This window comes from Chiloscyllium plagiosum, chromosome 18, assembly GCF_004010195.1.
Source record: "Chiloscyllium plagiosum isolate BGI_BamShark_2017 chromosome 18, ASM401019v2, whole genome shotgun sequence".
Taxonomy (NCBI): domain Eukaryota; kingdom Metazoa; phylum Chordata; class Chondrichthyes; order Orectolobiformes; family Hemiscylliidae; genus Chiloscyllium; species Chiloscyllium plagiosum.
In genome coordinates, this window is record NC_057727.1 from 55,194,484 (window position 1) to 55,218,959 (window position 24,476).

Below are 24,476 nucleotides of genomic sequence, written 5' to 3' on the forward strand. Positions count from 1 at the left end.
AAGTCGTCCCCCCCAACAGTATCCAAAACAGTATACTTATTGTTGATCTTAATGTTTATCTTAATGTTCTTGCAATAATTCCACACCTCAAAATGAAGACAAGTATGCGTTCAGACACAGAACACAATGGGATCATATGGTAAGTCGTCCCCCCCAACAGTTTCCAAAACACTATACTTATTGTTGATCTTAATGTTTATCTTAATGTTCTTGCAATAATTCCACACCTCAAAATGAAGACAAGTATGCGTTCAGACACAGAACACAATGGGATCATAATACATGTAGGGAACAACTCATATGATCACAACTTCCAGTTAATTGTTGGTCAAGTGCACAGAGCAGAGCAAAAATCTAAATGTAAGTAATTCCATGAAATATTTAGAAGAGCAGGGAGATCATCTTTGTCTCAGTCAGAGGTTATCCCTCAACCAACATCAAACATGTTTTTTCTGCCCGTTATACACCAAAGATGTGCAGATCAGGTTAATTGGTCATTCTAAATTGCCCATAGTGTTAGGTGCATTAGTCAGAGGGAAATGAATCTGGGTGGGTTACTCTTCGGAGGGTCGGTGTGGACTTGTTGGGCCGATGGGCCTCTATCCACACTGTAAGTGATCTAATCCAATCCAATCTAATCTAATCTAATCTAATCCAATCTCTTTACTATTTTGAGGATAGTACGATGTAGAAAGTGAATGCTGTGTTTCCTGCACGATAAAAGTGACCACATTTCCAGAGTACAATATTGACTGTAAAGCATTTTGTGTCATGCTAAAATGGTGAAAACCACAATACAAACATAAAATTCTTACTTTTCCTTTATCAACATTTATTGCGATATTCATACGGAGCAATAATAATGATTTTAATCTATTAACGTATGAGGACATAGGCATCCAAATTGTAACTATGTGCTCCATTACAGACTATGTATCCTGACTGTCTCAGTCTTATCTATAGTTTTATTTACTTATTGATTTGACTCGTTTTGCTACTGTAAGCCTTTGAAATTTGGAATTTGTTTTTATTTGAAAAAGGACTGTTGTCACAGTGGTTATTGAAATTTTACCAGAAGATCTGTGCAAGTATTATCACAAGCACATAATAGGAGTGACCTCAGTGAGATTCCAATATAAACTTGTAAAACTCTTACGTGGCTAACTTTTTTCATTCTTGAGTGTTTTAGCTGAAAAATATTTAGCAGCACAGCTTTATGCTTGGGGCAAGATAAAATGTAAAGTTTATCTATTGCTGAAAGTTACCCAAATAAAACAATAGTGAAATTATTAGCTAAAATACATGTACAAAGATTTAAAGTAAGGATAAAATTAAGTATGAAAATGACCGTGCAATTTATATCTAGTATTGTTGCAGACTTGAAGATTTCTTTTCTGAAGTGAAGGCATTGAAACTTCAAGATAGACTCAATATTGTGATGGCTTCAGAAATCAAATAGTCAGAAGTTAATCCCATAGTTTGACTAAGTTTGAGGGGTGAGTGATATCCCCTTTATTTCAATTTTATGCTACTTTAGGCTATAGCTTTTTGCACTGCATGATTCAGTAAAGGAGCTCTTCAGCTGATTTATCACCAATATCTTCCTGTGTCTTCTTTTTTTCTGTACAAAGACGTCTTTCTCATGGTGCTCAGATGGTTCTCCTCAAATGGCTGTCCTCAACTAACTTTCACCACAGGCAAATAAAACGGCTGAAAATATTTACTTCAATAAATTATTGTCCAACAAAGCAAAGGTGACAGAGTGGCTCAGTGGTTAGCACTACTGCCTCACAGCTCCAAGGACCTGGATTTGATATCGGCGTTGGGCAACTATCCGTGTGGGGTTTGCACGTTCTTACCATATTTGTGAGAGCTTGCTCTTGTTTCCTCACACAGTCCAAAGAGTTCGATGCTAGGTGGATTGACTGTGCTAAATTATCCCATAGTGTTCAAGGATGTGTAGGTTAGCCATGGGAAATATAGTGTTATAGGTGTCTGTGTCTGGGTGGGATGCTCTTCAGAGAGTTTGTATGGACTCGATGGACCAAATGGCCTGGTTCCACAGTGTAGGGATTGGATGATTCAAAGTCAATTATGCTGGAATTCCTCCTGATGTCCCTACCGTCTCCTGTTGGCCAATTAGCCTTCACACCTTTGAGGGTTCAGTTACCAAATCTGAAGCCTTGAATTACTTAAAAATTGGAAGAACAGTGGATGCTGGAATTCAGAAACAAAAACAGAAAATTGCAGGAAAAACTCAGCTGATCTGGCAGCATTTGTAGAGTGAAATCCGAAGTTAATGTTTAGGGTCCTTTGACCCTTCATCAAACCCAAGACATTAACTGTGATTTCTCTCCAAAGATGCTGCCAGACTTGCTGAGCTTTTCCAGCAATTTCTGTTTTTGTGCCTCGAATTATTTAATGACTTTTTGTGGTCGTTTCAGAAGATAACTCAGTCGGGTTGTCTGCTTTGGCTGCAGTGAAATTTAAATCATCTAGCTTTTGAAAAGCATTTTACAAGACTCCTTGTGTCGATTTTAAAGACAGATTAACCTTCTTTCTCTCCACATTTGTGACAGTGTATATGTTACTACCTGCTATCAATTCACTGCTCCCATTGCAAATGGTGTAGAACAAATGGAATACGTGTTTGATCAATATTAATTTATATAAAGCTTCAGAAAAATTCAGAAAAAATATCTACATTTTAAGGGCAGAAAGTTGAAATATTTCAAAGTATATTGCACAAATAAAAGTGTTAATCCATGATAGGTTATACATCAAAGCCTTTGTATACTGTAAAGCACCATTTCAGTCTATGTCAATAAGATGTAGGCACAAATGTAGACTATTCAGCTCATTGAATTTTCTCCACTATTTACTGAGATCATGGCTGATCTGATAACCCTCAACTCCATTTTCCATCCTTTCCCCTGCAACCCTTGATTGCCTTACTGTTTAAAAATCTGTCTATTATATTTAATGACTCAGCCTTGGCAGTCCTTCATAGTAAAGAATTTCATAGATTCACTACCCTCTGATGAGGAAATTCTTCCTTATTTATGTAATAAATGTGCAATCTTGATTCAGAGATTATCCCTTTTGGTCCTTTTGTCTCCCATAAGCAGAAACAACCTCTCTGCAGCTACTCTATCAAGCCCCTAAGAGTTTTGTATGTTTCAAAAGGGTTGACTCTCATTCTCATCAATTGTAAAGAGTATAGGTGCAAACCCAGATCATACTTTTTTTTCTACAAATCATTAAATTAAAACTGGTCAGTTTATTTCCTGGTAATAAACTACTGAATATTATTTGGTAAACTTGCAATGATTGCAACACAATCATTAGCCTTTCAGGGCTAGCTGACATTAACAATCTGCTCTTGCTCCGAGCAAAGTTTGGGCCTGTGACTGCAAAAATAATCACTCCCTACTTAACTTGTGGATAATTATCATACTACTTGGCAACTTGGGCAATTATCTCATTTGAAGAATGTTATCATATGATTTTTAATTGGTGTTATTTCACTTACTTCTCAGCATCATCTGAATGCTTTTATCTTATAATTACAACCTCTATGGGAAAAAATGCTGTAAAATACTCAAATATAGTAACAGGAATCATTCTGCATCCTCCCTAGGCTTCAAAAGATTTATGGCTGATCTTTATCTCAAAACCATGTCTTTTGCAATGCTCACCTAACCAAAGTCTATTGATCTTAGTCTTAAATGTAAGAAAATAATAGACTGCAGAGGACTAATGATAATATTTGTGTGTAATCTACTTTATTCAGTTAGTAAAACAAAAGTGTTGGAAATATACTCTGTAAATCTGTTGAGAGTGAAATAAAATTATTACTGATGACTTATCAATTTTTATTTTAGACTTCCATCCCACATTTCCTTTTTATGTTAGTTTATACAACTTGTTGGTGGAAAGTTCAACTGAGTAGATTGTTTTTATCCACATGAGGGCATCCTGGTATCATTATTGAGCCACTGAATAAAATATGGCAGTACTCCCTCCGTGAATTGATGATAACCAAAAAGGTAGCTTTGTGTTGCTTTTTGCTTGTCAGATACACACAAATAGATATCAAACAACTTACACCAACAAGAATGACGCCATTTCATTGATGTACTGTATTAGGAATCTTGTGAGCAATTTCTAAGGAAAATGTATCTTCCATCAAAGAGCAATAATTTGACTTCTGCAAGAGACATGAACATCAAAAGGATGAGTGCAATTCACATTTAGAAATGAATTAAATAGGCCCTGGCCTGTGTTAACTCTTTCCCATCCAAAGCAGCTGAGAGGTGACCATGATCTAGCTTACCGAGAATGATGGAATACATTAAACACAAAAGGAAATTTACAGTTTACGGTGAACACACCTTAAAAAGATAGCCCTGCAGTTAATGGGCAAAAGCACTCTGTTCTTTCCTGACAGGACAATGAAAGACAAAGAACGTTCACATCCCAACAATTGCACGTGGGGGGGGGAGGTTGGATGAGAACATGAAACCAAATCTACTGATTATTGTCATTAAATGGTACTGAGATAAGCAGATGAAGTTTTGCAATGTGAATTAATTGGACCACCGCTTAGCTGTAAGTATATGTTTCAATGCATGCCTTATTTTACATAGACGCAGGCCATTCAATCCATCGAGTCTGCTCCACCATTCAATAAGATCATCGCTATGATCTCAACCCCACTTTCCTATCTGGCCACTATAACCCTGGTCTCGGGTGTCTCCCGAACATCTATCCAACTTGGCCTGGAATCGATTTAAAGATCCAGCACCCACTACCTTTTGGGAAGAGTTATTCACACTTTAAAGAATGTTTTTTTAAAAAGCTCACCTCGTTTCATCCTGATTTTTGTAGGGTTTTAAGCTATAGCAGTTCGGCACCTGAGCAAATAGAAATGTTATTCATGATGTCGTGAACACAGTTCAAACCACGTCAACTGTGATTCGCACCCCTGGTGAGACTGGGGAATATGTGGACACCTCATTAAAAGGGAATCGCTCACTAGCGCGAAACCCAGTTAATCAATTGGGATTTTATGTTCTCTGTGCGATAGTATGAGGAAAAAATAGTCACCAAAATCATTTCTGATGAGCTCAAATCATAAAAGCTGCAACTTCTGGTCTCTCGATCTCTTTTTAGTAACAAGCATATGCAATCCGAACTCCTATACAGCTCTAAACTACCAAAAGTGCGGGGCGAAAGTGTTCGGGGCACAACAGAAATCGCCACAACATTGTTTCGCCGATGGAGGCGATCTGTTATGGTTTGTCCACGGTTACAGCAAAGTTTGCATTGCACTAATTTATCACAGAATTGGCAGTTCCTCAGAATTTCTCCACCTCCCGGTGGTCTCTGGAGGCGGTTCTTCCATTTAATTGTAGGTGCCCTATACGTTCTAGCCTCTTTAAGGTCAAAAGTTTTCCTGTCCCACCCTCGAAAACTATCAACCAGTCTCTCATCCCGCCTCCAAATCCTTTTCAGCACTGCCACACGCAGGGCGAATGGGTCCCTAATATGCTGCCTCTTATCCTACTTGGCTCTCGTGGTACAATGATAGTGTTCCTACCTCTGAGCCAGGTTCAAGTCCCAGCTCCAGACTTCTTGTAGCATATAACATTATCTCCGACTATGTGCTAACGGGTTTGAATACACTCAGCCAGCATGTATAGAGGAACGGCTGGGTTAACGTTTCGAGTCCAGTTACCCTTCAATTTCCATCTACCCTGGCAATGTATGAAGATGTAGCCAGCTCAACAATTCCACACTTGTTACTAGGGAAAATTGAAAGCTATTTTCTCAAAATTAGAGTTACAGAATATTTTAACAAATGTAAAATATAAATTAAAGTGAATATTCCCACCAGACCTAGTAATGACGTAAAATCCGAAGAGTCACTGGACAGAAAACGTTAACTCTGATTTCTCTCCACAGATACTGCCAGACCTGCTGAGGTTTATCCAGCAATGTCTGTTTTTTGTTATTAATAAAGTCAGTGGGAAATGGTTTGTTCTTCGCACCATTAATTATTAACTGTTGTATTGTAAGTAACCCGTTCGACATGATAAAAGGCACAGTCAAGGCAATGTAGGACTTGAACCCAGGTCCCCTGGTACCGAGGGAGAGACTATGCCACATGCTACACTTCTTCAATACAAGCAGTTCAATTTGGTTCATCTGTAAAGTTGAAAAATGTGGTGCTGGAAAAACACAGCAGGCCAGGCAGCATCCGAGGAGCAGGAGAATCGACGTTTCGGGCATAAGCCCTTCTGTAAAGTGTCTAGTTATTGAAATTATGTTGTTGGAAACGATGGGTGTTCTAGATACCTACATCCTTGTTTGTAAAGGTTCTTTGTCAATGTATTTACAAATATCTTTTAATCTGCCTCAATTTCTTACGTCTTCTGGTTAACAGAAATTTGGGGCTATGATTAAAGAAGCAATTCTGTGTATTTCAAATTAGCTCTGAATTCTTGAAAGATGTTTAACAGAACTTTAAAAGAGAGACAGAAAGCACGGAAGCTTATAAATAAGAGTGCAGAAATGGAGAAAAGTTAGAAGAGGCAATACTGTCACCTCATTTTAAAAATGTTACTTTGTATTAGTTATTTTACTTGGTGATTAGAACGCTTTAAAAAATGTTCACTTACAGTTGATAGGTTCAGATGTTTCTGATTGCCGAAGTAATCATTTTAATTGACAAAGAGGCAATGAATTGGCTATGGGGAAATCCAATCAGGCAATGCTAATTGGCGAGCTGCTGATTTGCATAGCGTTACCTTGAAGTCGGATGGCACCCAGCAATTAACATAGAAGCGTCGATCAATTTCTGGTCATTTGGTCATAGCTTAAAACTCACATTCCCTGTATGCTGCAATCTGTCTTGTTTATTTTTTTTAAATTTATTGGTCAGTATCACTGTTTCCCAAACATCAAACGGGCGCTGGACCAGGAGATAATTTACTCAGAGTTTGAATGGAATTAAAAAGACAATTTTTTTGACAACAAAATATGAAAGATGGGCCCGTCATGGATTTGGAGAGGGGGAGGGAATGATAACGTTTCAATTCAATGGGGGAGGGGTGGAAGAATGTGTTACCTATTCATCCAGGTTAACAAGGTGAGAATGTTGTCACAAGATGATGGGGTGTCATTCTAATAGTTCGACCTAAAAACGCACACAGCTCATTTACTCCAGTAAAGAATTCTTACAGCTTGGTTAGCAGGAGGTTTTATTTTGAAGAATGTTCAACAAACGTCCAAAAAAAACCTCCTCAGTCATTATCCGGGGAGTCTCGAGACCAAAGCAATCAGTTTGAAAGTGAGAGACACATACATTCTTCTACCACACTACATTTCCCCCCCTCAAAGAGAGGAAAAAATGCAATGTGATGCACAGCCGTAAGGTAGGGGCGCAAGCAACTAATGCACTTTGTAATCCTGCAGTCTTTAACATGAAACTTAATGATGCTTGCCTGACAGTGCCGGGGGAGGGACTGTGTTCTAATGTCTCGGGAGGATGTTGAAAGATTATTCTGTATCAGTAATTTAATGGTGTCTATTTTTCCCGGGTTCCTAACGCTCGGCTCCTCGATCGTTGCTTTGCTAACTGCAGTGATACTGGGTGGAGTTGGTACACGGCGTCACTGCTTTCAGCTGAAGCCACTTGAATTCTTTGTGATTTTTTTTTTCCTCTCTTCCTTTTTCCCTCCCCCCACTCTGTTGTGCGAGAGTCTTTTCACTGGTAGAATCGAAGTGATCGGGGACTGGATGGAGGGCTACTGCAGAGAGCGGCTTGTACTCAGAATCACGCCGACTGCACACGCTCCATAAGCGGGGAGGGAGAGAGAGAGAGAGAAGGGAGGGCTTGGGTATACATTCCGTGCAAGACCCACCGTTGTGGGTGACAGGAGTTTTTGGCGTGGGTGGGGGGGAGGCGGGTCTTTCCCCCCTCCTCTCCTTCCCAAGCTAAGAATGGATCACGTTATTTCAATAACTGTCCAACTTTCAATGGGCTTTCACTGGAAACCGAGCAACTGAGGATCTCCGAAACCCCCCCCCTACCCTCCTCCCTGTTATCTTGTCAAGGCTAATACAGGAGTATGTCGTTCCCCCAGCCTGTTGCCCTGTCTGTTAGGACTGCTATTGCTTTGAGTGCTCAACATTTTCAAAAGAGGTGCCTTTTTTAAGAACTGAAGTTGGATTGTAACTCGGGGCGAGCAGCTGGCAAGTGAACGATGGTCTACTCAGGGGTCGCCTTGTGGAGATTGTTTTGGGTCGCCGTGGGTTACGGGCTGAGCGCGGCTCAGGAACCTTTCGCCACTCACTCCATCAGGATCGAAGGAGAGCTCACCTTGGGTGGCCTTTTCCCAGTTCACGCCAGAGGGCCTAAGGGGACACCCTGTGGGGACCTCAAGAAGGAAAAGGGAATCCATCGCTTGGAGGCGATGCTTTACGCCCTGGACCAGATCAACAGCGATCCGGACCTCCTGCCCAACATCACGCTGGGAGCTCACATCCTCGATACCTGCTCGAAGGACATCTACGCTCTGGAGCAGTCGCTCACTTTTGTTCAGACTCATATCCAGAAGGACACCACGGATGTGAGGTGCACCAACGGGGAGCCCCCGATCTTTGTCAAGCCCGAGAGGATAGTTGGCGTGGTTGGGGCTTCCTCCAGCTCCGTGTCTATCATGGTGGCCAAGATACTGAGACTTTTCAAGGTAGGAGGGACACCCTTTCTCACCCCTTCCCCTTCAGGGAGAGGAATTCGAGCATTTAGCCTTGTCTCTCTCTCTCTCTCTCTCACACACAGCCAGTTTGCTGCTTCCTGTACACAGACTGCTGGCAGGGTCACCCTTCTGAGCACTCTGAAGCTGAAATCCAGATCAAGATGAACGCCGCTGGCCTTTCCTTGGGAGCGCATCCCTAATCTTTTGCGCTCTCCAAATGATTTGTATCTCTTTTCCACCCCACCCCCCTTTCCAATTTCTCTTCAATTCTTTAGCAGGGTGATTGGTTGGAACTTAGAACAGTTTTGGTGCCCGTTTCCTTATAAACGGGATGAGCTTTCCATTATATAACGTAAGTGCGTATAAGAACGTGTCCGAAGAGGGTTAGAAACGAGTAAGCAAAACATTGGCAGGGAGTTTGCTATTCTTCTAAGGGAAAACTCGTGTCCAGTTAGATTCACTTGTCTTTTTTTTAGAAAGAGATACACAGAGGCAGGTAAATTAGTTTAGTATGCGGCAGCTTTTGTTATGTGAGATTATTAACCTTTCTAGCTCCAAGGGTTGTGGATTTAAAGTCTAAACAGTTGACGGTTTTACCGGCGATCGGTCGCCGAGTAAGTTGGGCCAGCATTTGTACTGAGTGGCCGAATTCCTCACGAGTGAGCAGGAGTGTGCACTGTGCCCGGTGAAATGGTCTCATTGTGAGCCGCCTCCCAACCCGTTGGTGAGGAAGCCGGGCACTGTAGACCGGCACTGGAGGTCTGTTGAATAGCAATAAATTTAGAAACCGAGTCCATGCCTTGGATCGGGAATGCAAGTGCAGGTTGTTACAACGCCGACAATAATAGCTCGTCACCTGGACTGCACATTACTCGCACAAGGAGGGTGCGTGTGGGGGCACGAAGCGAGATCAAATTCTGATCAAAACCTTCCTCCCCGAAAGAGGGAGGCTTGATATTTTTGGAAACGCTGTTTTAAAACCTATAAGCTGTTTCCTTTCTGTTTGGTCCAGGAGACGCGTTATAACAGGCATGACATAATCGCCCAGTAAATCACTTTCTCCGTGGGGTTGTGAGTGGAATGAGGAATATCACTAATGCCAGAGCTCTGAGCCTGTAGGGAGCCTCCAATGTAGAGAGGGGGGAATCTACCTGTCTGGACTGTCGCCACCACGTTAAAATGGATCTCTGGAGGGATTCCCTCCATTCCATCTCCGCCCCCGAATTTCTCAGTTCATTTTGAACCAGGGCTCCTCTTGTTTTCAAACACGGACAGCTTCACCATGTCCCTCGCACGGAGGCTGGGATATCGGTATCGCACTGGCAACACGGGGCAAGTGTTAGGAGAAATGTCATCAAGGGGACAGATCCCAGCACCCTTTTTAAAACAGGCAGCTTATTGAGAACGACCTGCGCTGAAGTAAATAGCATTGGGATACAAAAAATACCGTGAGGCCGTTTGGCTCCAGAAAGCCTTGATCAATGTGTATTGTTGGTGTACACCCACTTATTGGTTAAACCATTGAAGAGGGCATTGGATGATCATTTGATACAAACAGTGGGCGAGGGTATGAAGGGAGGGAAGGCAGGAGATTGGCACAAGGTCATAAGCATTTAACGAGCTGGGTGTTGGAACGACGGGCCGAGCAGCTGTAACGCTGCTATGGTTCTGAAGTTCATGTTGCTTTAGGGTTGTTTTAAAAATCTAGGAAAGCTTGGCCAATACGCTGATTGACTCTAACACTCCCATGTATGCACTAATCTCTTGCCTATTCAGCTGGGCACACTGTCTCCGAAGTTAATCACTCCAATGCCAATAATGTTCAGTCAGTACTGAACAGGTTAATTGCAGAGTGTTGCAGTGAGGTGCTGTTCTTTAGGTACATTCTGTATCCCTCGTGGGAATTGGCGTACTGATGATACCCAAGGTGTAGTTTGCATTAACTCTCGATCCCCTCTAAACGAGGCAATCTGAGCTGGTCCCTTTAGAATTCCATTCGCCCATAAACTTAGCCATGAGGCATCTTTTTGCTGATGACCGATGAATGAATGCATTCATTTTAAATCAATATATTTATTTATTTCGTTTCCCTGTTTTTATTTTAAATACTTGCTGGTTTTGTATCCTCTTTTCCCACCTCTTCCGTAATCAATCTCCACAGTGACTGTCTTCACAGTGTGGATCCTGCCTACTGGAGATTAGCAGAGGCTTTTCGATTTTGACAGGTCTCTTCAAATGTATTTAGCGCTGGCTTATTTTCCCTCTTGCGTTTTTCTCTTTAACGTTCTATGTCGCTAGGATCCAGTGCGGGGTAGTGCATATTTGGTTCAAACAAAAATCATAATCGTGAGGGAAAATTTTGCTTGCTACGCATAGTTATCTCAGGACTTACATTCCAAATCAAATTCTTTATGATGTTGCTGTGTATTCTAACGAGAGTGTTTTTTTTTCCGAGCCGCCACTTAACTGTTCTGATTGGCTTGCCAATTGTTAACCGTAACATAAATCGGCAATGTAATTTCCCCACTCATTTTGTGAAAGAGCATTACAATTCGATTTGTCATCATTCCACTTGTTTCCAACCAGAATTCCATCTGTTGCAAGTTAGCTGGTTTGGATTAAAAATAAAATGCATGAATATTTTAGTGTTGTGTGTGTGTGTGTGTGCGCGCGCGCGCCTGTGGTGTCAATAGCAACTTGGAGCTTGAATCAGCCAGTCTTGCATAACGCCAACATGCTTTCTGTTGGAAGGAGTTCAATCTATACTGCCATTGTAGCAGTTACAGGTACTCCAGTATTGTTCTCCAGAGTTCTACTTTCTGACAGCCATGAGGACGGGCTGGAAGCTTGGAAGTGAGATGAGCAGAATTTATTTTGAAACCCAAATCAGTTTGGACTAAACTTAAAAAAAATTATGATGGGTCTCAGTAATACTAAATGTCCCACATAAGAGGAGGGCAGTTCAAAGCCTTATTTTTTTGCTCTGGCTTTGCTATTAGATGCTCTTTTTCACTTTGAAGAAAAAAGGTGTAAATTAACTTTGCCAGATTCAGGGTGGCAGCTGACCCAGAAAATAATTGGGCACAAATATGTACTGCAGATGCTGGAGATCAGAATCAAGATTAGAGTGGTGCTGGAAAAGCACAGCAGGTCAGGCAGTATCCAAGGAGTAGGAAAATTAACGTTTCAGGCAAAAAAAACCCTCATTCAGAAAATTGTTGGCCAAATTGTTCTTTGTTAATGGACAAAACATACAAGTGATAAGAATGTCTCTTAAGGTGAGCTCAAAGAATACAGGAGCATTTTGAGTTTTAAAGCAAATGGACTGTTGTAACTTGAAAAACAGACTTTGAAAAAAAAGCCCTGTAGATTGTAGCATTTGCCTATTCATTTCCTTGCTTTGCAGAAGCTGCCAGTGAATTGCTTGCTTGGCTGATGTTCCACTCAGTTGTTTAAACTCCCATTCTCAAAAGTGCTACTGCCATACCAAATGCATGCATAGTTGCTGCAGCTGTCACAGACTGAAAAGCAATGATTAAAGTTTAAACTCTTAGCATCTGAGGGAAGGAGCTGCCTTGGGGTTATATCTATTATTTTCCTTTCTTAATTGTATCAAAGGATATGGGACAATGGTGAAAAAAATTGAATTGAGTTACAGAACAGCCATGTTTAATTTGATACAACAGGCTTAAGGGACTGAATGGCCTACATCTGTTTCTTGTGTTTGAATTTGCATCAATTTGTGTAGCAACTCTTATGTCAATTCAATGCCAGATTTCAGAAATAAGGTTATCACTTTAATAAATGGCCATAGAGCTGATGGCAACATGCTTCAGCAATTGCTGTTGATGTCATCACTCCATGTGCAGTCTTCCCCACTCTTCTCCTATGGTGCTTCCTGTGTAAAGGTGATAGCCAAAGCTGAGTCAGTAAACAATGGAATCAATTTGATGAATTGGTCCACTTTATTTCTTTTAACAGGATGAGCACTACCATGTGATGGAGGCAGACACTGCATACACATTTATGCTGCACTCCTGCTTGACAGGAGCAAGTGCAACGTTATTGGCAGCATGCCACTACACCGCTAGGTGGTGATGTTGTGTATGTTCCTGCACGTGCACGCTGGTCACTTCACCTTGTGGTTCCATTCACCATAAACACAGCCTTTGTGAAAGCAGTCTTTGATTTATAGGTACCGTTCATTGCCTCAGAACATCCCCAAGTATGCATGGTCAAGCAATTACTGGTAGTGTACGAAATGCAGCAGTGGATTTATATTCAACAATTACCTGCAAACAGCAAGATGGTAATGAGCAGGTGATCTATTCTTCCATGGAATAAATTGGGGGATCGATTGGCTCAGCTTAGATGGTTAGTGTGTGGAATGGAGTCATGCTGACAATATGGATTCAAACCCCATTCCGGCTGAGGCAAATTTGCGGCCTGCCTTGGCACCTTACCCATAGTGAAAAATCTCTGTGCTTTAAAGTGGTTCCATGAATGGTTGCCAAGTACCTTTTTCTTTGGGCAGAGAACTCAAAAGCAGGAAAAGATACCTATCAGGGCATTGAGAAAAGTATTTCTGGTGTTGAAATAGTGTGATGGAAAAGATTGCATTGACCTGAGAGCAGGGTGTTGAATGTCTTTGCTGAATTATGACGCCTCTGACTCTGTCACAGAATCCCTACAGTGTGGAAGTAACCCAGTCAAATCCACACTGACCCTCTGAAGAGCATCCCACCGAGTGCTCCCTCATTGTTTGCATGAATTTTTATAAAGAATGGACAAAACACTTGCATCACTTTTGGCTCCAGAGGCACTAGACTGTTTGTTTCTAAAAGCCACTCTTTAACCCCCCCCCCCCACAAAAGGAATAGTTCCACAGGTGCCAACAGTAACCAGTTGTTATCCATGGTTCCCTCATTTATTTTTTGCCTGTGTCTGTGTGAGCAGTTGGTTTGAATGTGCATGTTCTTTATACAATTTTTACATTGTTGACTTATTTAGACTACCTCTTGATATCAGAGAACATCTTTGTGAATTTGGATGGTAACATCTTTGGAATGTCTGTATCTTTGCAAGCTGAGTGTCAGCAATGCAGTAATAACAATGGTAAAAGTATTGTGTGACAACAGACTTTTGTTGTATTTGTACACACAAACTGATGTTAGTTAAGATGTCCAAAACATTTGGACAAAGGATGAGAAATGGAATCATGTAGTTTAACTTGATGTTATGTGAATTGATTATGATTTTATATTTTGAGTTTGACCTTATTATTGTACCTAGTTAGATTAATGTCCTCCTTTAGTGCTGTGCCAGCTATGGAATAGTTATTGAATTCTTGTAATTATCTGCCAATTTTTAAGTTGAATGAAATACTTCTAAACAAAGTATGATGTGTTAAATCTAATTGTAATGAGGAAATGTGGCATCTTCTAGAGATTACTCCACTGTTCTAAAAGCTGTGACTTGCCAATTTTAAACAAAAGAATTAATAAATATCAGTAAGATTATAAAGCCATAAAGAAGATGCCAAATTATTCTCCTGAACTGGTTAAGCTACCTGATCTCATGCTAAAAGGAGTGCAATAGATTCCATAAGTGACAGTGAACAAGGGAAGTTGCTCAGCCATTGTGTGGATGGATGTAGATGTATCTTGGAGTAGAGCTGGCTGCAAATAACCTGTCTGCACTTACTTCGATGAAGAATGGTCAGATAGATATTGTAGCTACTGACGCTTGTAAATCTGAACCCAGGCAGATTCATCTTTGCAAGCAATGGAAGGTATAGAAAGGCGGGTGCATGATGGATTTAGGGTTACCTAGCAACTGCACTATGCACATGGTTAACCTTCCCAGCTCTCCGTTCTCCGCTGTCGAGTTGTAACAGCAAGCATATGCGTGTCAACGTTTTCTTCTTGTACAATTTGTACCTTTGTTTGAAACATCAGTGTCACCAAAACAAACAATTGAGCTGGTTTTCTTTCTGAGATAATAGTATTAAGTGAGGGAAAAGCAGCGCAGGCATCTCTTGCCCAATGTGGTGTTATAATGCAAAATGTTGTAGGACGTTCCCCTGCGATACAAATACAAAAGTAGGCTATAGAAGTCCTTTGCCCTATGAAGCTACTTTGTTTACAAATGCACTCTATACTTTTTTTTTCCAGGTCTTTTTGGCACCTGTACAATATGTAAGGAAGCCATTGTTTGAATATAATGGAAGCATGCTGTTTAGTTCTATTTTGGCCACAATAAATATGGCTTCAAACTGTATTCTGGTGATATAGATCCAACAGTGCTCATCACCACTGCCCAAGGGAGGTCTGAATCATTTCAAAAGACAAGATTCTTCTCACATGTAAGATATTCTGTGCAGCAACCTGACATTTATTTATTGTTGGATATCATTGATTATGCTTGAAATTCAGAGCTCTGAAAAGAAATGATTAATGAACATTGGTCCAAGTCTATTCACAACAACTATGTTGCTTTCTCTTTCTCCTGACTGGCTTTTCGAACTCTGAGCAACTGAGACTGCTTCTTGGTGTCTTAAAGGTAGACAAGCAGGAGGCTGGATGAATACAGTAAGCCAGGCAGCATCAGGAGGTGGAGAAGTCAACATTTTGGGCGTAACCCTTCAAGACTGTGGAGGGATGTGTAAGAGGAGCTGCAGATAAAGAAGGGGGTTGGGAGGGTTTTGGGTGGGGACAGTGTGGTGAGGTAAGGGTAGGTGAATACAGGTAGAGGTAACGGCCTAGTTGGTCAACAGAATAAATCCATTTGATATCTGGAAAGAAGGGTTGGCCAGAGGAATGGAAGGGATGGGGAGAGTCTGGGAAGGGAGGTTATTTGAAATTGGAGAACTCAATGTTAAGTCCTCAGAGCTTGAGGATGCTCAAAGAGAAAATGAGGTGGTGTTCCTCCAATTTGCGGTATGAATCACTGTGGCGATGGAGGAGGCTGAGGATGGTCATGCTGGAAAAGGAGTGGGAAGGGGAATTGAAATAGGTGGTGACTGGGAGGCGCCTGCGGAGATGCTCAGCAAAACGTTCCCTGACTTTACATTTGGTCTCACCAATGTAGAGAAGATCACATCGGGCGCACCGAATGCAGTAAACCAGGTTGGAGGAGAGGCAGGTGAGCCTCTGTTTCAGTTGGTAGAACTGTTTGGGACCCTGGATGGAGGTGAAGGAGGTGGTGTGCCAGCAGGTTTTGCATCTTTTATGGTTGCAGAGGATGCTTCAGGGGTGATGATGGGGAGAGTGGCGCAAACCAAGGATTGGCAAAGGGAACGGTCCTTGCAAAAGGCAGAGGGGGTGGGGAGGGGAAGATGTTCTTGGTAGTGGGGTTTAGTTGGAGTTGGCAGAAGTATGTATGTATATACATTGGATACAGAGACTGGTGTGGTAGAATTTGACATGAGGGACACTGTCTACATTGCATTTGGATTTGGGAAAGGGGGGAGCGGTTTAGAGCAATGGAGGAGCTGTAGTGAAAGGCTGACTGGATGACAGAGGAGGGGAAAAGCATGTTGTCCCAAATAGATGAACATCTGGGATGCTTGGGAGTGGAATGCCTCATCGTCCAAGCAGATGGAATTAGGAAAATGGGATGGAATTCTTGCAGGATACTGGGTGGGTGGAAGTGTAGTTCAGGTAGTTTTGGGAGTCTGGGTTTATAGTAGATGTCAGTCTGTAGACTGTTGGAGATAGAAATGGAGAGGTGAAGAATGGGGAGGGAGGTGTCTGAGATAGACCAGGTGAATTTAAGGGGGGGTGGAAGTTGTGGGTGAAGTTGATGAACTGCTCCAATCAATAGTAATTGATTTTTCAAGATGCAGCTCTTGGTGCCTTAAAGCCTGGGTCACTCTTCAATCCTGGATTTAAACCCATGTTCTGGAGTCCAGTGTTACATTTGAGAGATCTAAATGCAGCAAGCATTGTTAGGATGATTGCATTCCTCCTGGATGTCATTAGAATATTTAACAAACCTTGTTAATGAGTTCATGTCACTTAGTGGTTAAAGATCAATGCCATTCACATTTTTATTGCTCATTATATTGACAGGGTTTCAAGTTAGAGACTTCAATTAGATGCTACAGAAGGGATTTTAAGTGTCAGGTTGATGAGTGGACAAATGGCTTGATATAAGCCATGGGCTTATGCCCAGATCAGTAACACTTCAACTACTCATTTTGATATTTTCTTTAATATAAAACCTATCTATATAACTAATCATGAAATTGTGAATGATTCCAGTTTAATTATTTGGGAATAATTATCCAGTGTAAAGCCATGCTTTTAGGTGTGATGCTTTTAGTGGTGTATAGAGAGACAATATAGCTCCAACAAAATTAAAATTTTGGTAAACAAAGCAGCAAAATCTTTGACAACCCAGTGGATGATATGTCTCCAAGTTTGGTCTTAATCTAAAGATCGTGCTTCATTTAAAGAAGTAAATCTATTTTCTATATCCTTTGTTGCTATTTGGGTAATAATTCTGGGTTCACAGTGGATTGGCATTCTGCTGATTGTCTTTTGGAGTGTCGATAGATGAAAGTGTCTGTCATATGTGTCCTTTTAAGGTTTGGACACTTGCAATCAATTTTTGGAAGTCTTAGCTAATTTGTGCCAATTAATTCTAAAGCGAAATGTCAGAAAGGCAAGGAAGGTGGTTGGTTTTTTAATAAGCCAAAGTTCACTTGCAATAGGGATGTAGTTCTGTGAATTTTTTGAGTTGGACAAAATTATTGCAAAGTACATGAATGACAATAACAGTGATCTGAAAATATTAACATTGGGGTGGATTGGAGGGGGTAGTAAGGAAAAAAAATCAGATGTACAACACTGAAACAGACCCTTCGGTCCGACTCGTCCATGCCGACCAGATATCCCAACCCAATCTAGTCCACCTGCCAGCACCTGGATCATACCGCTCCAAACCCTTCCTATTCATGTACCCTTCCAGATGTCTTTTAAATGTTGCAATTGTACCAGGCTCCACCACTTCCTCTGGCAGCTCATTCCATACATGCACCACCCTCTGCGTGAAAAAGTTGCCCCTCCTCTCTTTTATATCTTTCCCCTCTCACCCTAAAGCTATGCCCTCTAGTTCAGGACTCCCCCACCTCAGGACAGAGACTTTGTCTATTTATCCTATCCACGCCCCTCATGATTTTATAAACCTGTATAAGGTCACCCCTAAGCCTCTAGCACTCCAAGGAAAACAGCCCCAGCCTATTCAACCTCTCCCTATAGCTCAAATCCTCCAGCCATGGCAATATCCTTTCAAGTTTCATGACATATTTCCAATAGGAAGGAGACAAGGATTGCATGCAATATTCTAACAGTGGCCTAACCAATGTCTTGTGCAGCTGCAACATGATCTGATTCCTATACTCAGCACTCTAGACCAATAAAGGAAACCATACCAAATGTCGTCTTTGCTATTCTGTCTACCTGCGACTCCACTTTCAAGGAGCTATGAATCTGCTCTCCAAGATCTCTTTGTTCAGCAACACTCCCTAGGACCTTACCATTAAATGTATAAGTCCTGCTAAGATTTGCTTCTCAAAATGCAGCACCTCGCATTTATCTAAATTAAACTCCATCTGCCACTTCTCAGCCCATTGGCCCATCTGATCAAGACCCTGTTGTAATCTGAGGTAAACCTCTTTACTGTCCACTACACCTCCAATTTTGATGTCGTCAGCAAACTTACTAACTATACCTCTTATGCACACATTCAAATCACTTTATATAAATGACAAAAAGTAGTGGACCCAGCACTGATCTACATGCTTTGTCATTTTAAAACCCATTTGGTTAAGTGTTCTAGGTTTCAACCTCTCTCCTGCAGGGGTCACCATAAAAGTTAAGAACTCACTCAAAGTCTCTGATTTTATGTCCGATGAAATCAAGTTAACAAAAACTGAGACTCCTGTACTTAAGGAAATACTATCCTTACAAATAAGGACATTCTAATCATAAGGAAACAGCAATGACTTGTCAATGGATGACTCTAGTAGTTAAAATTCTATCGTTTTAAACGTCCTATCCACTCCCATTCAGACAGCTACAAAACTAGCAAATCTTTCCATGTTTTCCCTCCCACCTGTAAAACCGCAGTTCAGTATTATCCATCTGCACGGTTTTTTTTGAGATGTTTCTTTTGATTGGCCAAGATCGTTGCCTTTGTAGGGGGCACATGGTGATTGGTACTCACTCCAAATGTCTTAGTTCCTAGTTAAATGCAACAGCTTACAGCAACTGGTAGGAAAAAATATCTGGCTTTCTTAAGGATAAAGTTATTTTTATTACCATGTGGGAATGACTGAAAGATATGCACCTTGCCCTTCTAGCTCTTCTCTATCACATCCACAAATTGTTCAGCTGCCCAGGAACCATTCAGAGTTGTTGACCTTTTGGCATCCACAACTGGTCACTATTGTACAGCTACTTGTTGCTGGCCTAATTTCTCTGTATCCACACCCTGTGGCCATGTGGTCTGTAAAATAATCTTTTCCCCCACCACCTGATCATAAAAGCAACATAAACACTTGACACAAATTTCTGTAGTGGTTTTATAAGTGCAACAATTCCTTCCACAGTACTTGATTTTATTTTTTAAAAGATCTTTTGTCCGTTTCTGCATTTTTGATTGTGACTTCAAAATAATATATATTGTGCAGAAACTTCTATGACTTCAGACTTCCCAAAATGCTTCATTAATAAGTAAAATGCTTGGGGAGTATAGTCACTGTCATAATGTAGTCTGCTTCAGAATATCTTCTGGAGAGCAATGTCCTACCATTAAGAGTGTGATGTTGATCAAATCATTTTTATTGATATTGTTTTGGAGACAAATATTGGCTATCATACCAAAGAGAATTTCTGTCCCTCTTCAAATAATGCCATGGGAACCTTTTACTAGCAAGAGTAGAAAGGGATCTTGGTTTGACATTTACACAAAATAAAATCCAACAATGCAGCATTTTCTCAGTACTGCACTAAGCTATCAGTTCCAAACCTATGGTCCGGCACTTGCATTTCTGACCATAGCAAGAGGGCTATTACTAAGCTTGATTCTTTCAGAATGTTTTATATTCCTTTGTAAAATTAAAAGTGTCTTTTGCCACATTGATCTAACGTTGGAAATGGGAGTATTTGTGCTTATGGCCACGCCAGACATGGTCATCTCGACTACACTTTTTATTGTAATGAATTGGAATCAAAATTTTAATGGAAGTCATGCTCTACATTTGTCCTTAAATGCATTGAGCATTTTGGAACTCTGGCTGACCAACTATCGGCTGTATAATACTGATCTGAAATCTGATGCGGCATAAGAAAAAGTTAGCGATATTCTTCTTTGCCGTCAGCTGTCTGTGAAGTGTAAATCCATTCACTATTGGTCTTTGATTTCTTTGAGCATTTTCAATGAAACAGATGGGTGCACTCCCTTTTGAGCCAATCAGATTTCCTTTTGATGTGTGGCACCCAGACAGCTGAGTAGGTCAGTGCAATTTGTATTGTAGAGTTAAATCATGAAGAGCAAAGTAGCGCTTGGTTTGATTGTCTTCATTAGACTGGTCGCTCTTGGTGCATTGACAGTGTCACATGTCATCACTTGCTTTAATGCCAGGTGGAGGATAGACTTTCTACATCTGTCATTTATCCATGATCTGTCATTCCTGAAGAAGGGCTTATGCCCGAAACGTCGATTCTCCTGTTCTCTGGATGCTGCCTGACCTGCGCTGTTCCAGCAACACATTTTCAGCATTTATCCATGATAGTAAACCTGGTGAATGGTTATTCTGAAATTGCGAAGAATCCTAAACTGGAGACTCTCTTAGCTCCTGTACCACAGACACATCAGAGTGCAGCAAACCTCATTGCTCAGTGAAATTTTGTAACTTTGAGCTCCTTTGTTGTTGTCAGGTACCATTTGCTCTATTTGTTCTTTATAACACCTTTTGAGACTGTTATTCAGACTGGAATGGCTTTGGGTTTAATATCCTTTTATAGAGCTGAGCTTAAAAGTAGATTACTAAGTTTTAAATAAGTAATCAGGAATATTGATTAGCTTGGTAGAAAACTAGATGAACCACCTATTAAAATTCTGTATGTCACAATTCAGGAGAAAAGGGTAGCCATTAAATACCCTTTGTCAATTTGCAGCCATAATGCAATAACTTTTTTCCCAGACAATACACACCAAAACAGTTTGTTTAAACATTCAATGTAGTTTCTGTGTCAGATGAATGTGCAAAGTCCTTAGCTAGAGTGGTAACTTAAGGTGTCATGAAACAAGGGCTTAGATGTCCAAACTCTGTCTCCAGCCTCTGGCAATCCAGTCAAATGCAAGTTGGTACCCTGTGGAAGTCTCAGTGGACCGACACTGTTGCCTTTGCCTTGAAAGTTTGAATTTCCAATGGCCAATTTCCCTACTTTTGGGAATCCTCTGTGAGAATTGCAGACTTTATACCATCCTGACTTGTGGTATTTTACTAGATAAATACCCAGGAAATGTTAGATCAATTAAAACCATCAATTCTGAGACAATGAAACAACAGACCCACCCTAAACCAACTCCTGACCTGACCAGACCTGATTTAGACCTCCCATCCAAGCCGGCACTGTCTTCCTGAATTTGTCCATATCCAGCCCCAAACTGAGTGGACCTCACCATCTGTCTGTCCTCCTTCTCTATCCTGTGATCCAATAACTTATCAAATCCCATCCAGTGGAAACTGATCCAGCTACTAACCTTACTTATCTTACCTGTACTTATTCACCAGCATGCTTAAAAGCTGTTGAAATGTTCCAAATGTGTGTTCATTGCCAGTGCACTACTTACACAGGACCAAGTATTTGGTTGTGTCAAGGATCAGTTGGTAATTGAATAGAATTAATACTGGCAAAATTACTTATTCCTAGAAAAAAAAACCCAGTAAATTCAATGCAGTTTGATAATCTAAGCCATCTTATTTGTTTTTCACTGACAATTTAAGTTACATTGCTCTCTTGACAGACAGTTGAGATGCTATTCTATAGTTTATAGTTCTGAGGAAGGATCACTCGATTTCTCTGCACCGATGTTGTCAGATCTGCTGAGCTTTTCCAGCTTTTCAGTTTTTTGTTGTTCTATAGTTGTCCTAGTTTGAGATTCAATCATATAAAGTGTTAACTGATAGACCTTGAAAAAGGCCAAAGAGCAAAAGTGACCAGGAATCTTCTGTCTTGCATACTGGGAGATTGTGCGACTGAAGGAATCTAACACCATTGGTATGTGAATCTAATTATTGATTACTGATGTCTCTTGGAGATTTGTTTGATTGCCTCAGGGAGTTGGAGATGAATTTCAGTGTTGGATAACAACATGATGGTTTTAAAAAAAACCATAGCCTTGCTACTATAGTTTATTTTTGAAGGAAAGACCTGCCATCCCTATGCAGCAAGGAATACTATTCACTCTCAAATAGTGGAAAAGAACTGAAGTAAAAAATATGCAGGGAAAACTGTGGTGAGTGACAAATATAAAATAATCATGGAATGTTTTAACATCGTTGTGGTTCTGTTCGCCGAGCTAGAAATTTTTGTTGCAAACGTTTCGTCCCCTGTCTAGGTGACATCCTCAGTGCTTGGGAGCCTCCTGTGAAGCGCTTCTGTGGTGTTTCCTCCAGCATTCATAGTGGTCTGTCCCTGCCGCTTCCGGTTGTCAGTTTCAGCTGTCTGCTGTAGCGGCCGGTATATTGGGTCCAGGTCGATGTGTTTGTTGATAGAGTTTGTGGATGAATGCCAAGCTTCTAGGAATTCCCTGGCTGTTCTTTGTTTGGCTTGCCCTATAATGGTAGTGTTGTCCCAGTCGAATTCATGTTGCTTGTCGTCTGCATGTGTGGCTACTAAGGATAGCTGGTCGTGGTGTTTCGTGGCTAGTTGATGTTCATGGATGCGGATCGTTAGCTGTCTTCCTGTTTGTCCTATGTAGTGTTTTGTGCAGTCCTTGCATGGGATTTTGTACACTACATTAGTTTTGCTCATGCTGGGTATCGGGTCCTTCATTCTGGTGAGTTGTTGTCTGAGGGTGGCTGTTGGTTTGTGTGCTGTTATAAGTCCTAGTGGTCGCAGTAGTCTGGCTGTCAGTTCTGAAATGCTCCTGATGTATGGTAGTGTGGCTAGTCCTTTGGGTTGCGGCATGTCAGGGGACGAAACGTTTGCAACAAAAATTTCCAGCTCGGCGAACAGAACCACAACAACGAGCACCCAAGCTACAAATCTTCACCCAAACTTTGAACATGTTTTAACATCTCCCAATTACACAGGAGGAAATAGGAAATACGAAAATAGTTTTATCTAACATAATATGAAATGAATCACTGCCGGATCTTTTAACAAGGAAAGGTGTGGAATAGATTAGAGAGGTTAATAGGAGAGCACTTTGGCAAGTGATATGATGCAAAGTGACCATAGTTTTAATTACTAACTCCTAGATTAGACGACAATTATGTAGCATCTTTAACGTGGTGAAATATCCCAAGCTGTGTCTTAGGAGCGTTATAAGATAAAATAAGTCAACCCATTTAAAGAGATCAGCTCAGATAACTCAAAGATCAATTGAAAGGAAAATAAGCTTTTAAGAGCAAAATGAAGTTACAAGTCTGTAAGGTGTCAGGTAGATGCTCAAAAGAAAAGCTCCACAGCTCTCAGGATATGACCTGAGAAGACGTAATTAATCATCCTAAATGTTTGGGAAAGGAAGGAGAATTTTTTTCTGAATTTTATTAACTATATATTGGTGTTGGGGATTGGATGGGATTTTGTTTTGAATTCTTTCAAATTCTGCTATATTGAGCTTGGTTTGGTTTAGTTTACATTTATTTCTATTCTGTAATGAATTTGTCTAATTTTTAAAACCAAGTCTGCAGCCTTTTGTATTTATATTTCAATTAAAGATGGCCACTGTAATTTAGGGAAACAAAATATGATCAGTCAAGTTAGATTTAATTTGGGGATCTGAGCTGTCTGGTGGTAACTTCAACTGGGATCATTTCAAGTGTTTACTATAATAACCTTGAATATTTTATATATTTTCAGTCTTTTGGAATCCTGAGGGGTAGGTTATTGCATGTTTACACCACAGTGGGATAAGCCAGTATCTCGATCCCACCATTACCTCTTCACATCTTTCTCGTCCACACTTCCTGCCCCCCCCCCCCCCAATCACACTCCTTGCTACTTTTAAGTTTGCACGTATATATTTAGGCTTTCTCTACTGAACAAGATGTTCCAGTAAAATAAAAGTTGAGGCCAACCCTGGAATGCATCCAAAACTGTAGCTATTTTGCACTGTTGACATATGGTCTCAGCTCAGTGCTCATAATGAGCATTCCAACAGTGTTTCATTTTTGGATTTGATATAAGACAGAGCTCTCTTGTTGTAATAAGAATTATTTCCTCTCTAACCAGTTAATGGATCTTGACCTGGTGCCTAAAGATGAAATTGTGAATGCAATTTATGCATGAACTTGGAAGTTTTAATATTTAGAAGAAAGGTATTAACTATGTTCATACTGGGATACAACTGATTTTCAACAATTTTCAACAAAGGAGATACTCAAAAGCATTCTTAATTCTATACACCTGTATTATGCCTTCTGTGTAGCTGAGTCAAAGGCTGAATTAATAATGCTCGCCCACATAACCA

General features: G+C 40.7%; 1 protein-coding gene across 5 annotated transcripts in view; it reads left to right on the forward strand.

The window, feature by feature from the left end:
- Positions 1–7,108: 7,108 nt before the first annotated feature.
- LOC122559107 (metabotropic glutamate receptor 7-like) overlaps positions 7,109–24,476 on the forward strand; it is a 736,921-nt gene continuing 719,553 nt past the window's right edge. The window contains exon 1 of one of the 5 annotated variants that reach the window (XM_043708410.1): positions 7,109–7,153. In XM_043708410.1, the coding sequence (XP_043564345.1) occupies positions 7,124–7,153 (30 nt within the window). In that variant the 5' untranslated portion in view covers positions 7,109–7,123. Of the gene's footprint in view, positions 7,154–7,249; positions 7,355–7,374; positions 7,440–7,569; positions 8,757–24,476 lie in introns of those variants that run through there. The other 4 variants (XM_043708414.1, XM_043708411.1, XM_043708409.1 and 1 more) reach the window with 4 other exon arrangements.